The 13,149-nt window shown below is 41.3% G+C and overlaps 1 protein-coding gene across 1 annotated transcript in view; it reads right to left on the reverse strand.

Annotated features, from left to right (window-relative positions):
• The window catches only part of TRPC6 (transient receptor potential cation channel subfamily C member 6), a 72,400-nt gene extending 63,079 nt beyond the window's left edge, over positions 1-9,321 (reverse strand). The window contains exon 1 of the mRNA XM_045297760.1: positions 8,598-9,321. Within this exon, the coding sequence (XP_045153695.1) occupies positions 8,598-9,284 (687 nt within the window). The 5' untranslated portion in view covers positions 9,285-9,321. The remainder of the gene's footprint in view (positions 1-8,597) is intronic.
• Between the last annotated feature and the right edge of the window lie 3,828 nt (positions 9,322-13,149).

The raw sequence follows: 13,149 nt of genomic DNA on the forward strand, positions 1-13,149 counted from the left end.
CTCTCTTCAAACAAAGGTGCAAGAAGACATTCTAAGGGGATGTAGGGTATCGATCATTTTAAAAGGGTCACTTTCCATATCCTTGAGTTTTTTTCTCTAAAGTATATTTCCTTGAGAATAGATATTTTGCATCTTTACAAAAAAAAGTTTCCATTCGTATCTACTTATGTATTGAACAATAGGGAGTCCCACTCTTGTGATTAATGTAAGTGCCATATAACCAGAGACACTTCCTGTACTTCCTGGCCTTAACACACATTCCTGTTGAGGGCGAAACTTCATGATAGGAATGCAGCATGCTGGTTCATGTGCTGATACTTTGCATTCAGAGGTCTGATGCAATGGGGTGGTAAGGACAATGATGACAATTATTGAATGGGCTTCTCCTCTTCTGTTGCCCAGCAACTGTCAAAGAAGCCAACCCTTGATGCAGCCCTGTGGAGCAGAACAAGAAAGCATCGCAGGGACTACTGAGCACTTTCGGTTGCTTTTCCATGTCTTCATCTCTAAGTAATCCTTTGAAACTATGTCCTCAGGATGGATCATTAACTAGAAACTGAAGAATCTTAAAGGAGCAAGATAGAAAAGCTCAGCGAGAAAGAATCCTTCAACTATGACAAGAATGCTTTCCGGACTCAGACTTGCCACAAGGTACTGGCTGAGACCCACAGCTCAAGCTTTGATGGGTTTAAGCTTCAGTGTGTTAGTCAGTAAGGTCATTTCCCACTCCGATCATAAAATATTGTTCCAATTATAGTCAACCCTGTGCTATTTTACTTCCTAAATAATCTTCAATGGCTTATACATACACATAGGAAAAGTGTGGACATGATTAATCCAAGTATGTGTAAAACAAGAATTTTATGTAATATGTTAAATTTCACTTTTCAATATCTGTATCTATTTGTGTTATAGTTGTACTCAGTTTATGTGGCTTTGACCAAATGTCCGACGGCTAATAGTAATGCGAACTCTCTTCAGAAGATTGCTAATACCTAGAGCTTTAGGAAGGAGCCCTGGTGGCACAGAACTAAATGCTGAGCGGCTCATAGGTAGGTCAGCAGCTATTGCATGGAAAACACCACATGACAGCCGGTTTCCCATATAAACAGCATGGAGGGCCATATCTGAAATGCTCCTGCTTCTCTACTGTCATGAGACAGAGGACACACGTGTTTCCAATGCCCATCCTCCTTTACCCTGTTCTGACACCAATCTTTCCTCCCATGGCACTTTACTTCTCTTCTGGTGCCCTCTGTCTGAAATGGCATTGATACAACAAGAAAAGGTTTTGAGGTGTGGTTTTTATCTTTCAGCAAACCACAACCCCAAGGAAACAAGACCATACTCTATGAAAATCAGGACTTTTAAACCCATCTTAATCCCGGTCATTAGCAAAGCAGGGAACTCTCTCTAAAATGGAATTACAGTATAGCCACAACCATACAGTCCAATATTACAATATATCACAGAGAGAATTATGGTCAGAAGGGGTATATGAATTGGTTACATCACACTTTCTCATCTCCATAGATTACAGCCTTGGAATCCACAAGGCGGTCCTACTCTGTCCTATAGTGTCAATCAACTTAATGGGAGTGGGTTATGCACAGAGCTTTATGATCCTAGGAAATAAAATGAAGCCTAAAAGTTCAATATCTGTATCCACTTCTCTCCATGTATTATACACACACATATACTGGATGTAATATATGAGGGTGAGTAATATGTGTATATACACATACATATATACACATACATATAGATGATAGATAGATAGATAGATAGATAGATAGATAGATAGATAGATAGATAGATAGATAGATAGATGAGAGATAAAGTATTGCTCCTATGGGTCCAATTCATACTTGCATGGGTTTATTCCAAGCAAAATGTCTTTAAACATACCTTTGTGACCAATCGATGGCTGCAGACAATAACTATCAGTACTACACTTTTCTGAGTCTTATTAATGTGCCTTTCAAAACTGGTCCAACAGAAACCGTGATCTCTCAGGGGATCTACCAGGCCAATCAAATTCAAGGAAGATCACTCTGTGTTTGGAGTCCCAGTTGTTTCCTATGATTACAAAGGGTTAATCTGGGTAGATTTCCTCAGTGGACATAGAACAATCATACAAGTTTAATAGGGAGAAGTTTTAAAGAATTTGAAAAGTGCATTGGTTAGAAAAAGGCGAGGAAAATTACACCAAAATTTTTTTTCCCCATGAAACCAACACATCTACTCCTCCAAGGGTATCAAGAACATCTTATAAGAATTTCACTGGGAAACCTTACACCAACCACCCTGATCTTGCTCCTTCAGACTTCTTTATGTTCCCAAATCTCAAAGATCATTTACAAGGAATCGGGTTTTGGTCCCTCAAGGATGCAAATATTGCCACTCTGATGTGTAAATTGAAGAACAAAGAATTCTTGGGGAAGTGGTTGTTGCTAGGTGCCATTAAGATGGTTCAACGTACACTGACTGTGCGAAGACACCGGACTGTGGGGATCTTAACTAACTATGGATAGCCTTAAGAGGAATAGGAATTCCACCGCACTTAATTGTGCTCATGTAGAATCTCTCCGTGCATGGAGAGTCAGTTATCGAAATAGAACAAGGGGATTCTACATGGTTTAAAATCAGGAAAGGTGTGCAGCAATTTTATGCTCTCACCATACTCATTCAATCTGTATACTAAGCTGATAATCAGAGAAACTGGACGATCTGAAGAAGAAAGCACCAAGATTGGACGAGGTCTGATTAACAACCTTCGGCATGCATTTGGCACAACATGGCTTACTGAAAATAAAGAGGACTTGAAGCACTTGCAGTTTTTAACATTGATTACAACTTAATGTAAAGCAAACAAAAAATCCTCCTAATTGGACCAATAGGTAACTTCATGATAAGTGGAGAAAAGACTGAAGTTGTCAAGGATTTCAGTTTGTTTTGGATCCACAATCAATGTTCATGGATACAACAATCAATAAATCAAACGATGCAATCCATTGCCTCATAAACATGAGAAAGTTGGACACTGAAAAAGAAGATTAAAGGTGAATCAATGCATTTGAAATATGGTGCTAGCTAAGAATAATGATAGCTCTATGGCTGGCCAAAAGAGCAGATAAATTGGTCTTAAAAGAAGTACAGTCAGAATCCTCCTTAAAAGCAAGGATGGTGGGGCTTTGTCTCATGTGCTTTGGATGCTATCAGGAGAGATCAACCCCTGGAAAAGAACTCCAGGCTTGGTAAAGTAAGGGGGTTTCAAAAAAGAGGAAGACCCTAGACACAATGGACTGACCCAGTGGCTACAACAAGGAGCTCAAACATAATTATGAGGATGGTGCTGTGTCCACTTCTGTTGTACCAGGGTCATTATGAATTGAACCAAAATCAAGGCCACCTGCAACCACACCTAAGAACAACCACAACACAATGAAACAGTGCATACATAGTGCTGCGCCATTCTTACAAGTGCTATCTTTGAGTGCCGGTATATTGTTGCAACCATTGTATCAATTCATCTCATTGGGGGGCTTCCATTCTCCACTGACCCTGCTTTACCAAGCATGAGGTCCTTTTCCAGGGGCGGATTCTTCCTGATAACATGCCCAAAGTACAGAAGACAAGGTTTGTATTTCGAAAGAGCATTCTGACTGAGCTTACTCCAAGACAGATGGGTTTGTTCTTGTGGTAGTCCATGGTACATTCAGTGTTTTTCACCAACACCATAATTTAACCACAACCCTACTTAATATGATTGAAAACTAAATTGTATATGTTAATTATACTTTAATAAAACTCTAGTTTAGAAAAGCGAATGGAATTCTTTCATAAACTTTTTGAAGTATACTCATACACAGTAGTTAGACAAGAGTTGATTAGAAATGCCTTTGACAAAAGAAAGCTATTTGTAGTAGAGTGGATATGGCTGTCCTGTCCCTGATGGTCCTGAGACTCTCACAAAAGATTGCATGGGACTATGCAAATAAGATGTTTGGGGCTCACCAAGGGGATTGGAGAGCCTACTAATAATACAGACAAAGTTCATGGAGCCCTTGTGGGGGTCTGGTCAACCAAATAATGAAATAAACCCTAACAATGGAATTGGTCAGTTATGCTCTCCTTCCGGGTTTGAAATGAATTCATCCCAAAAGCTGCTGGGAGGGAACTCACGGCCACCACGAAAAAAGCGCAGTAGTAGCCACAGAAGCAGGAGACCAGCATGTGGTGGACTTAGCAAAGTGGTGGCTGTGGACAAGCTGGCCATGGAGCAAGAGAGCACAGAGCTAGGGGGAGACTTGCTGGAAGAATGGGGTGCCTCCATGCACTTGGTGGTCGAACTAAAGAGCTGTAACACTTGCCTACGCAGAACAGGAAGCCAGGAGAGTACCATCTGCTCACACGTACAGAAGAGAACAGGTGGTCCTCATAGAACTATCCTGTGTAGCACCTGCGACCTCGTAAACGCTCCCTAACTGTGAGCACGGGCTGTGAGTTCTCTGTGACAATGCAACAAATGATTAAAACCAGCAAAGAAGCAGAGTGTGCTGGGAGGAGAGGCTGGTGTCACACTTGGTGAACCAGTAGGAGAGAGGAGGTATGTCTAACCCTGACCTCATGGCAATCACCTTTTGGCTGATGATCTTGATGCTCACCCTCCATGTGTGACTTTAGACAAGGAAGTCTGAAGCCACCGTGTAAGTTTTACACTAATATCAGGAACCAATGTTGTGGAGGAAAATGAACTGGGCTTCATGCGTAGGGTGAGCTCAACAAGAAAAAGGAGAAATGCATGGAGATAAATTCAGTTGAAATCAATTACTATGGCGCTGCTAGTCGTACTTTCTTATGTGATGCAAATCACTCTGGACTCTATGCCTGTGGCAAGAATCCCATTTTGGACAGCGTTCTCTGCTATGCTAATGGACAGGAGTAGGGTGGTGTCAAGACTTGATGTCAGTAGCGGGTGTGAACCAAGTCACACCCTTCATTTCCTTGGGGGCCTTTTGCAGACTACCTTACCAGAGGGTGTGACTTAAGATGCCATCCTTTGTTTTCCTTGGGGATATGGTCAGCTAAAAGACAAAAACACACCTCCATCAAAGCCAAATCTCCATTTCCTGAGGGAGCTTTGGTAGAATCAAGACCTGCTGTGACTTTTGGACATTTTTGGCTCCTGGCTCTAGGTCCTGCCCCTCTGTCTGACTCTGATTGGAACTGAACAGCATCCACCACCACATGAAACAGTCCTTGGAGTTTTGTCAGTATCTATGGGACAGCAGTACATCAAAGAAGCCAGGAACATGAGGGAATATAATCAAGGGAGGGGAGTGGTAGAAATGGAGCTAAATAGCATCTTGGAAGAGATGGACATTTCAGACATCTTTATTCTCCAACTCCTTGGGACCAGTCTGGTATTAATTCTTCTTGAAGAAATTATTAGCATATGTATATATTCTAAATGTTAAAAAAGAGATTGTTTGCTTGTTTTTGAAACAGGTGATGTTATTAGTTGTTGTCCAGGAAATATCAACCCATGGTAACATCAAAGCTGTGATGTTTCTGAAGCAGATCGCCAGACCTCTCTTCTGAGGCACCCTTTGTCAGGGTTTGAACTGGCAACCTTTTGGCAAGGAGTCAAACACCTGTTTATACCACCCTGGAATAGTGGATATCAAATGATAATAATATTTAAAATTCAGTGGATACATTTGAAGGGGCAACTTAAGAGTTTAATTTTTTAAATGACACTGTTTACAGTATACAAAAACCAAACCATTTAAAAACAAAAGAAAAAAAGATCAAGTTGTTAATATAAAATATACAAATGGTAAGAGAGCAAAGAATTTGATGAGGAGATTCCTGTGGCCAATGCAGCCTGTCCGTCCATGTGATGAATACCTGTCTCTCCACTGGCCCCGCCTCAGGGATCTTTTTGCTACCAGCTACACTAAGGGACTTGACACTACACTAAGATCCACAGAAATGGGCCAGCTGGTTCCCAGGGCTTCAGTGTTTCTTTCCGGGTGGTAGAGTTAGGAATGACTCTATATGTTCCCTCATATAATATACACTATTTTAAAATAAGAAAAGGGGTTGTTTTGAATGGTCGAAGCAGCCGATCTTACAAGAAAGCTTACCTCTGAGTTGTTTTTCTCCAGAGTAAGTTTCACCAGAGCCCCTATACGATCCCACCCTGTAAATGTCAATTAAAACTGAGATGCTGGGAACAGACTTAGTGTCATGTGCAGTTTTCCTAAGAGTTTGTACACAAAAACAGATGTGGCTGTTTGTACCTCAGCAAATCAAACTAGTCTCACAGAATAGAATGTTTGAATGCTAGCTGTCTGTTGATAAAGAAAAAAAATCATGCTTTTTTGTTTTTTAGTATAATGGGTACGTGTTAGATCGCTAACCACAAGGTCAGCAAAGATGAGGCTTTCTACTCCCAGGAAGAGCTGCCGTCTTAGAAACCCACGGGGCAGTGCTACCCTGCCCTTTAGGGCTGCTGAGAGTCGGAATTGAGACAATGGCAGTGAGTTTAGTTTGGTATAAAGTTTTGCTGGTTTTTTAAATCTTAATTTAAGAAAGACCTTTTCTCCTTGTACAATATATGGACTTATTGAGCTCAGTTTCCAATTAGAAAATCTGTTCATTTTCAAGTTCATGGATACACTTTTTAAACATACATCAATCTATTACCCTTTTATTTCCTGTGCTCATAGAGCTATACTATTAAAAATGTTATGAAAATAAGTTATCAATATTATGATCAATAGTATATTTACTCAAAACTACATAAATTGAGCACAAGTGTTCAAAATAATACAAATACCTACACATTTTTCAAATTAAATTTAAATACATTACATACGCATCTCATTCGACATACATTTCTTAGTGGGATTATCTTGAAAAGGCTTTGCTAGGCAACTCAGACCTGATTGTGAGGAGGTGGTGATTTAGTAAAGGAGAAAAGTACACATTAAAAAACAATACTGTATGGCCGAGTGCAGGAGTTAGATTTTATGTCAACTTGTGCTTGGGCAGGGGTGGATGTTAACCTGCTCCTCAGGCCTGATGATCCTCCCGCCCCCTGGGAGGTGTGGCCTTTTTACAAGAAAGACACAAGGATTCCTCCTCTCTCTTTCTCTTGTTCCTTTGCCTTCCTTCTCACCAGGACTCTGTGTTTGCCTCCGGGGACCCTGACATTTTCCCACCAACTCGGCACCGTCAGCTGGGATTGCCCTGCAGCCAACTTCACCTTTCTGCATGATCGGCCTGCAGCTGCCTGAGTCGGGAGACTTGTGACTAGCATTGGACCAGTGGGTTTAAGTTGGACTCTGGCTGGGGTGCTTCCATCTTGATATAAAATTACTCTTTACTATCAAGTTCTTTCTTATACATCAATGAATGTCACTGGTTTTGTTTCTCTAGAAAACCTAGCCTAACACAGAGAGCACCGTGAGGACCACGGACTAGAACAGGTAACCTTCAGAGGGAGCTTAGAAGTACATGAGTGGGATGGCCTCAGCTAGGAATCTGAGTTTTCATCCTTCCACGTACAGCACACATCACGCAAATGATGGCACCATCGATACCTTTCATTGTATTAAGCCAGAGCCTAAAGTTCTTTCTAAGCATCACCTTCTCTCGCCTCTACTAGCCTTTGCTGCTGCCAACCCTTATGTGTCGGGCTGCTAACCATGAGGCCAGCAGTTCAAAATGGCCAAGTGCTCAGTGATCTGTGGGAGAAAGGCACGGCTTTCTACTCCCATAGAGAGTTACAGTCTTGGGAACTTACAGGGGCAGGTCTACTCCATTCTATGGTGTTGCTATGAATCAGAACGGCAGTGACTCAATGGACTCACTTTGGTCTTTGGGTTTTAGCTTACAATATCACTCCTCTTATTTTCTGTCTTCCCCAAACCTACTCATCCCTCCAGATGTGGCTCAAAGGCCATCTTGTTTATAACTTCTCTGATGCCTAATCTTTATAAATCATGGCTGTCTCTGAACTCCTGGGGCATGCTGCTTGTAGCATTTTTTAATATTGGCCTCATTTGGCATTATATATTACACCTCTTTCTCTTGAATCTAATGGTAATGGCTTCCTTAGATTGAATTCGCCTTTCTGACTTCAGCAGTATCGTATGCCATGCCCTGAACATAGAAGACACAACATTCTCATTTTGCAGAAGAAAGAGCATAGGTCCCAGAGAACATAACATAGGGATTCAGAACCCAGCTCTGTCATTGAGCATTTGTGTGACTGAGGTCCTGCTTCACCTTCCTAGGACTCCTTCTCTCCATCTGCTAAGAAGTCACAATATCTGCTTTGTGAGAAAAAGTGTGGCAAGGGTTAGACATAATAAACGTAAGACAGCTGGTGTATAATAGATCATCTCTAAATGTTAGTGAATCATAAATTTCACAACAAACAAATGTAATAACCGCCTGAGTAAATATATAAAATGACCCAGTGTCCACAGGAGTTGGAACAGTACTGAGCATATAGCAAAAGCATGTAAATGCGCCTTGCCTTTAACATGAGGAGGGTGCTGCCCCTATTGCTAAGGACCTACCTTGAACTCTTTCTCAATGTTGGCCAGCACTGCCAGCTCATTGCTAAGTTGTAAGGCTATCATGACTGGATCTTCACTGGACAACGACAGGTAAGCGGGACTCGCCAAACCTTTGTAGGCATTAATCCTAGATCGCGAGTGGCTAAAAGAGTCATGCTTCTGTTTCTGGTTACACTCATTGCACTTGCAGAAATAGTCATGGGGCCGTTCAATCCGAGCCCCCTTCCGCAGGAGGGTGTGCACAATTTCATATTCCTGGCAGTGAGCAGCCAAGATGATTGGAGTCACGTCATGGGAGAAGCGGGTCCCATCTTCATCGTAAGCATAGAAATCATCCTGCTGGAGTTCAGACTGACTGGGGCTGGTGGCTAACCTTTTGCCTTCAGCAAAAGCTGGATGGCTGAGAATGGCTTCCACAATCCGAACATACCCTTTACTAATGGCTAGAAGCAAGGCATCCCCCACACGAGACAGGTTCTCTTTCTTGAGAAGAAGTTCTGTAATTTCCAGGTGCTCATTGGCCACTGCCAACTGCAGGGCATTCTGGCCCATGTAATCCACACAGTTAACGTTGAGTGAGAGACATTCTTCCAGCATCTTCCGTACCACGGGAATGTTGCCATATTCAGCTGCATCTAAAAAGCGTTCCTCTTCAATAGATAGGCTCGTTGAGCGATCACTAAACATGTAGGCTGGTCCTCGATTTGCTAACCTTCTCCCCTTCTCTCGGAGAATTGTCTGCCGCCGGTGGGCCAGTCTGTTGTCGGTACCTCGGCTGCAATGGAATGGAAAGACTGTGAGCAAATCATATTAAGAGCATTTTAGTTTAGCAAATGACCTGCCATTCATCTAATGCAATCTACAAGTATATTAGATGGTTATCTCATCATCTCTAGACCAGCTCTATTACAGAATGAGGATGCATTTACGTGTTAATGGATTCCAAGAACTTCTCCTTTATGAAAGTCAAGCACTTTGCAGATTTTAGCATTCCAGCTTGCGGTGGGAACACTAACAGTTCTCATAACCACACAGTGACATTCCCATGGAGCTTAATAGGTGTTCTTCAATTGCAGATCCATACAGCTAAAAGTAACTCCCTTACACATACTCACCCCTGAGCACCAATATAATACAGTGTGGGAAAAACATAGAGACAATAGCAAATCCATTCAACTCAACACATGTATCAATACCTCCTAAGTCTGGTCTAGGGATTGTATTAGACTCTGGACACCCAATGTAGGAAAAAATAGAACCATATCTGTTTAATGGAAGAAATGGGAAATTCCCCCATCGCCTTGTTATTATCTATCAGCTATTGGACTGTCATGATAAGCAGAGGGGGTGAAAGTGACAAGTTGAAAACAGAAAGGTGAACAGGAGTAAAGGAAGACATTCACGGAGGAAGGAGGAAGGTATCCGTGGAAAGTTCTCAAGCAGAGGGATCAATTAGCTGCTAGAGCACAGGTGTTATGAACAAAGACAATGAAGTCCATGGTCCTCATGATCACGTGACCTGGATTCTACTAGGAGTAGAGTCTAGTCTAGGTGGCAAGTGGGAAGATCTGATTCTGGGATGGAGGCCAGCCTTCAATATAAGTGACTCTTCATATTAAGGGAAAGGAATTTCTCCCTTGAGCAAAAGGCTACAAGGGGAATTATTTCCTTCTTGATATATAACTTTTTATGCATCTTACTGTACTTGTGAGTCTGAAGGCCTCTCATTAAAAATAGAGGTTCAACCCATTTCATGAATTTAAAGTCTGAGAAGGACCAGACCTTACAGAAAATGGGTGGGACCATGTCTGAAGAGGAAGAAAAATGTGTGATGGGTGAGAATTTTTTCTGCTCTTTATACATTTCCTAAGAGTCATCCATATTTAAAAACTGTCACCAACTTAAGCACTCCATAAGCCAACTTCTCCAATTTGGCCCGGCCTCTCAAAAAAACCTCACAGCCATTGAGTCAGTTCTGATTCATAGCAAGCCTATCAAACAGAGTAAAACTGCCCTTGTGAGTTTCCAAGACTATAAATATTTACCGAAACAGAAAGCCTCATATTTCTCCCACTGATTGGCTAGAACTGCTAACCTTGCAGTTAGCAGCACAATGGGCAATCCACTATGCCACCAGGAAACCTGATTGGCCAGGCCTAGGGAATCCAAAATGTTTTATCTACTAACCCTTACCTACTTTGACACTCTATCTCCTGACAATATTGTCTGTGGCAATGTGATATACAACAACAGAAAAGGAATTAGTAAAATTTCAGCATTTGGGTAACAGATTATGGTTCTCCGAGAAGCTTAAAGAGTATGCTAATATCCATAACAATTTTTACAGATTTTTGTGAAGCAGTGATTCCTTTAGAAATCCAAGGCCTAATTAGCATCAAGCAAGTTAATATTTTATTAGAGTGACAACTTCACACAAAAAATAATAATAATGGGAAGGGTTAATAGCCAAGCAAACAAAACAGCATGATATTAATAATTTCTAAGATAGGCCTTTAGATAATATAGATATCTACAGCTATTTTATTTTGTATATCTATCATTGTGTTTTCAATCTCACTTTTATTTGTATCAAAGTTAGGCATGCACATATTTTAGGGACTCTGTGTTAGTCTGGGTACTTCAGAGAAACAAATCCACAGAAATTCATGTATGTATAAGAGAGAGTTTTATATAAAGGTTAAGTGCGCATCAAGAAAACATCACAATCCAGTGCTGCCCAAGCCCACAAGTCCAATATTCATGCATTAATCCATATGTCAAACACCAATCCACAAAGTCCTCCTCCATCTCATAAAACAGATGCAATGATGCCGACTGCAGGAGGAAAGCTGAGCCAGTGAATGTGTAAGCATCTCAACACTGACAGGGGTCTCCACATGGCTGCTCCAGCACCCATGGCAGCATTGGGGTAGGTCCATGTGGCTTCTCCTCAGGGATGTCTTGCAGGAAGTGAGCCTGGCCAGTTAAAGCAGGGAACTGGCTAAGGCAGCTGCACCCTGGTCCAACCATCAGAAAGCAAGAGACCTGAGAACTAGAAAGGCGAGGCTCACTGAGCCATTTATCTCTCCACCCTTCAATTAACTCCACATGTGTTTATTGGCCAAGTTGGCACAATAAACTAACTACCTCAGACTCTATATGAATTCTTGTAAGAAACAGCAGTCTTTTGGCCTTCATTGCCCAATGTTCATAATTCAATTCCTCTGGCTAGCTATTTGATACTTTAAATCCTTATGTTTATGTAACTTGGCTATTTCTTGATTTTTCAGGTTTTGCTTAATCAATGCATTTTCTACTATGAAAGTTAAGAATTTAGACCTTCTGATTCCTCTCTCTCTCACATACACAGAGAAGCACACACATAGAAACACACAAACCTATTGTATGGCCCCTTATTATTCCAGTACAATTCAATCATAAATCTTGTTAGATGAATATTTATTTGCTGTTTGCATTATGATAATGCAGACACTGGTCATAGCTAAGAGGAGTAGTACACAATGGTGCATTCTCTGGGACAGTTATAGTCTCAAATCCAGTGGTTAAGAAATTTTTGCTCTTTGCTTTTTTAAAATTCATTTCCTTTATGTCCCATATGTGTATTACGAATCCAACACAATCATTCTTCCCCAATTTTGCAAAACATGACATGTTTGTAAACTTTTATCTTATTGAGGACTCTCTCCTGTGTCTCTCTGATCTAGAGTGAATGCCATCTGGACGTGCTTATGTTCTCTGTGTTTCATCCTCATCACCTCATCCCGGGAATTCTCGTCACTTTGCTCCCTCCTGTGTTGGCTTCCTTGCTTTCTGTATCCTGGATCTTTTGTTGGTTGACTGAGAAAGCACGCATGGAGGAGGTCTCCTCAGAGCTGCAGTAACAGAGGAGTGACTCTAAGAAAGAGAAATTTACGCTCTCACTGTCCAGGGAACTAAACTTCCAAATCAGGCCATGGCTGTAGGTGGAGGTCCTTCTTTGTCTATTTCAGCGTCTAGTGCTAGCAGTCCTTGAAGGTGCCAAATGGTATCTGTTACACCTCTCAACTTTCCACCTCCCAGTCTGTGTCTGCTCTGGTCTTTTTATAACTCGAAAGTGATTAGGTTTAGGACCTATCCAACACTGCTGTGGCCTCATAAGGTGGCTGGGGTGGCTGGGTGGGGGTGGGGGGTGGGGGAGCTTTATTTCTAAGCAGGATTTTATGTACAGATACAAAGGCTAGAAATTCAGCACATATTTTTGGAAGACAGAATCAATTAACAGGAGTTAGATTTCTTGTGATGTCTGAAGATGATTTTACTTTCAAACTTAATTGATTGGCTTGGAAGATAATTCAAGGTTGACATTAATTTTGATGACTTTTTTTCTTGTAGAGTCTAGTTTTAGTAGTTGCATATGTGAAATGTGGTACAATTTTCATCTTGGATCTTCTATGTTTTTGGTTTCCTAAGGTTTCCTAATTAATCAATGAACGAAGCTCTTCCCTCCACCACCCCTTTGTTCATCTGGGAACATTAGAGAAACAAATCCACA

This window comes from Echinops telfairi, unplaced genomic scaffold (assembly GCF_000313985.2).
Source record: "Echinops telfairi isolate 266 unplaced genomic scaffold, ASM31398v2 ScPeMD7_7421;HRSCAF=8459, whole genome shotgun sequence".
NCBI classification, from domain to species: domain Eukaryota; kingdom Metazoa; phylum Chordata; class Mammalia; order Afrosoricida; family Tenrecidae; genus Echinops; species Echinops telfairi.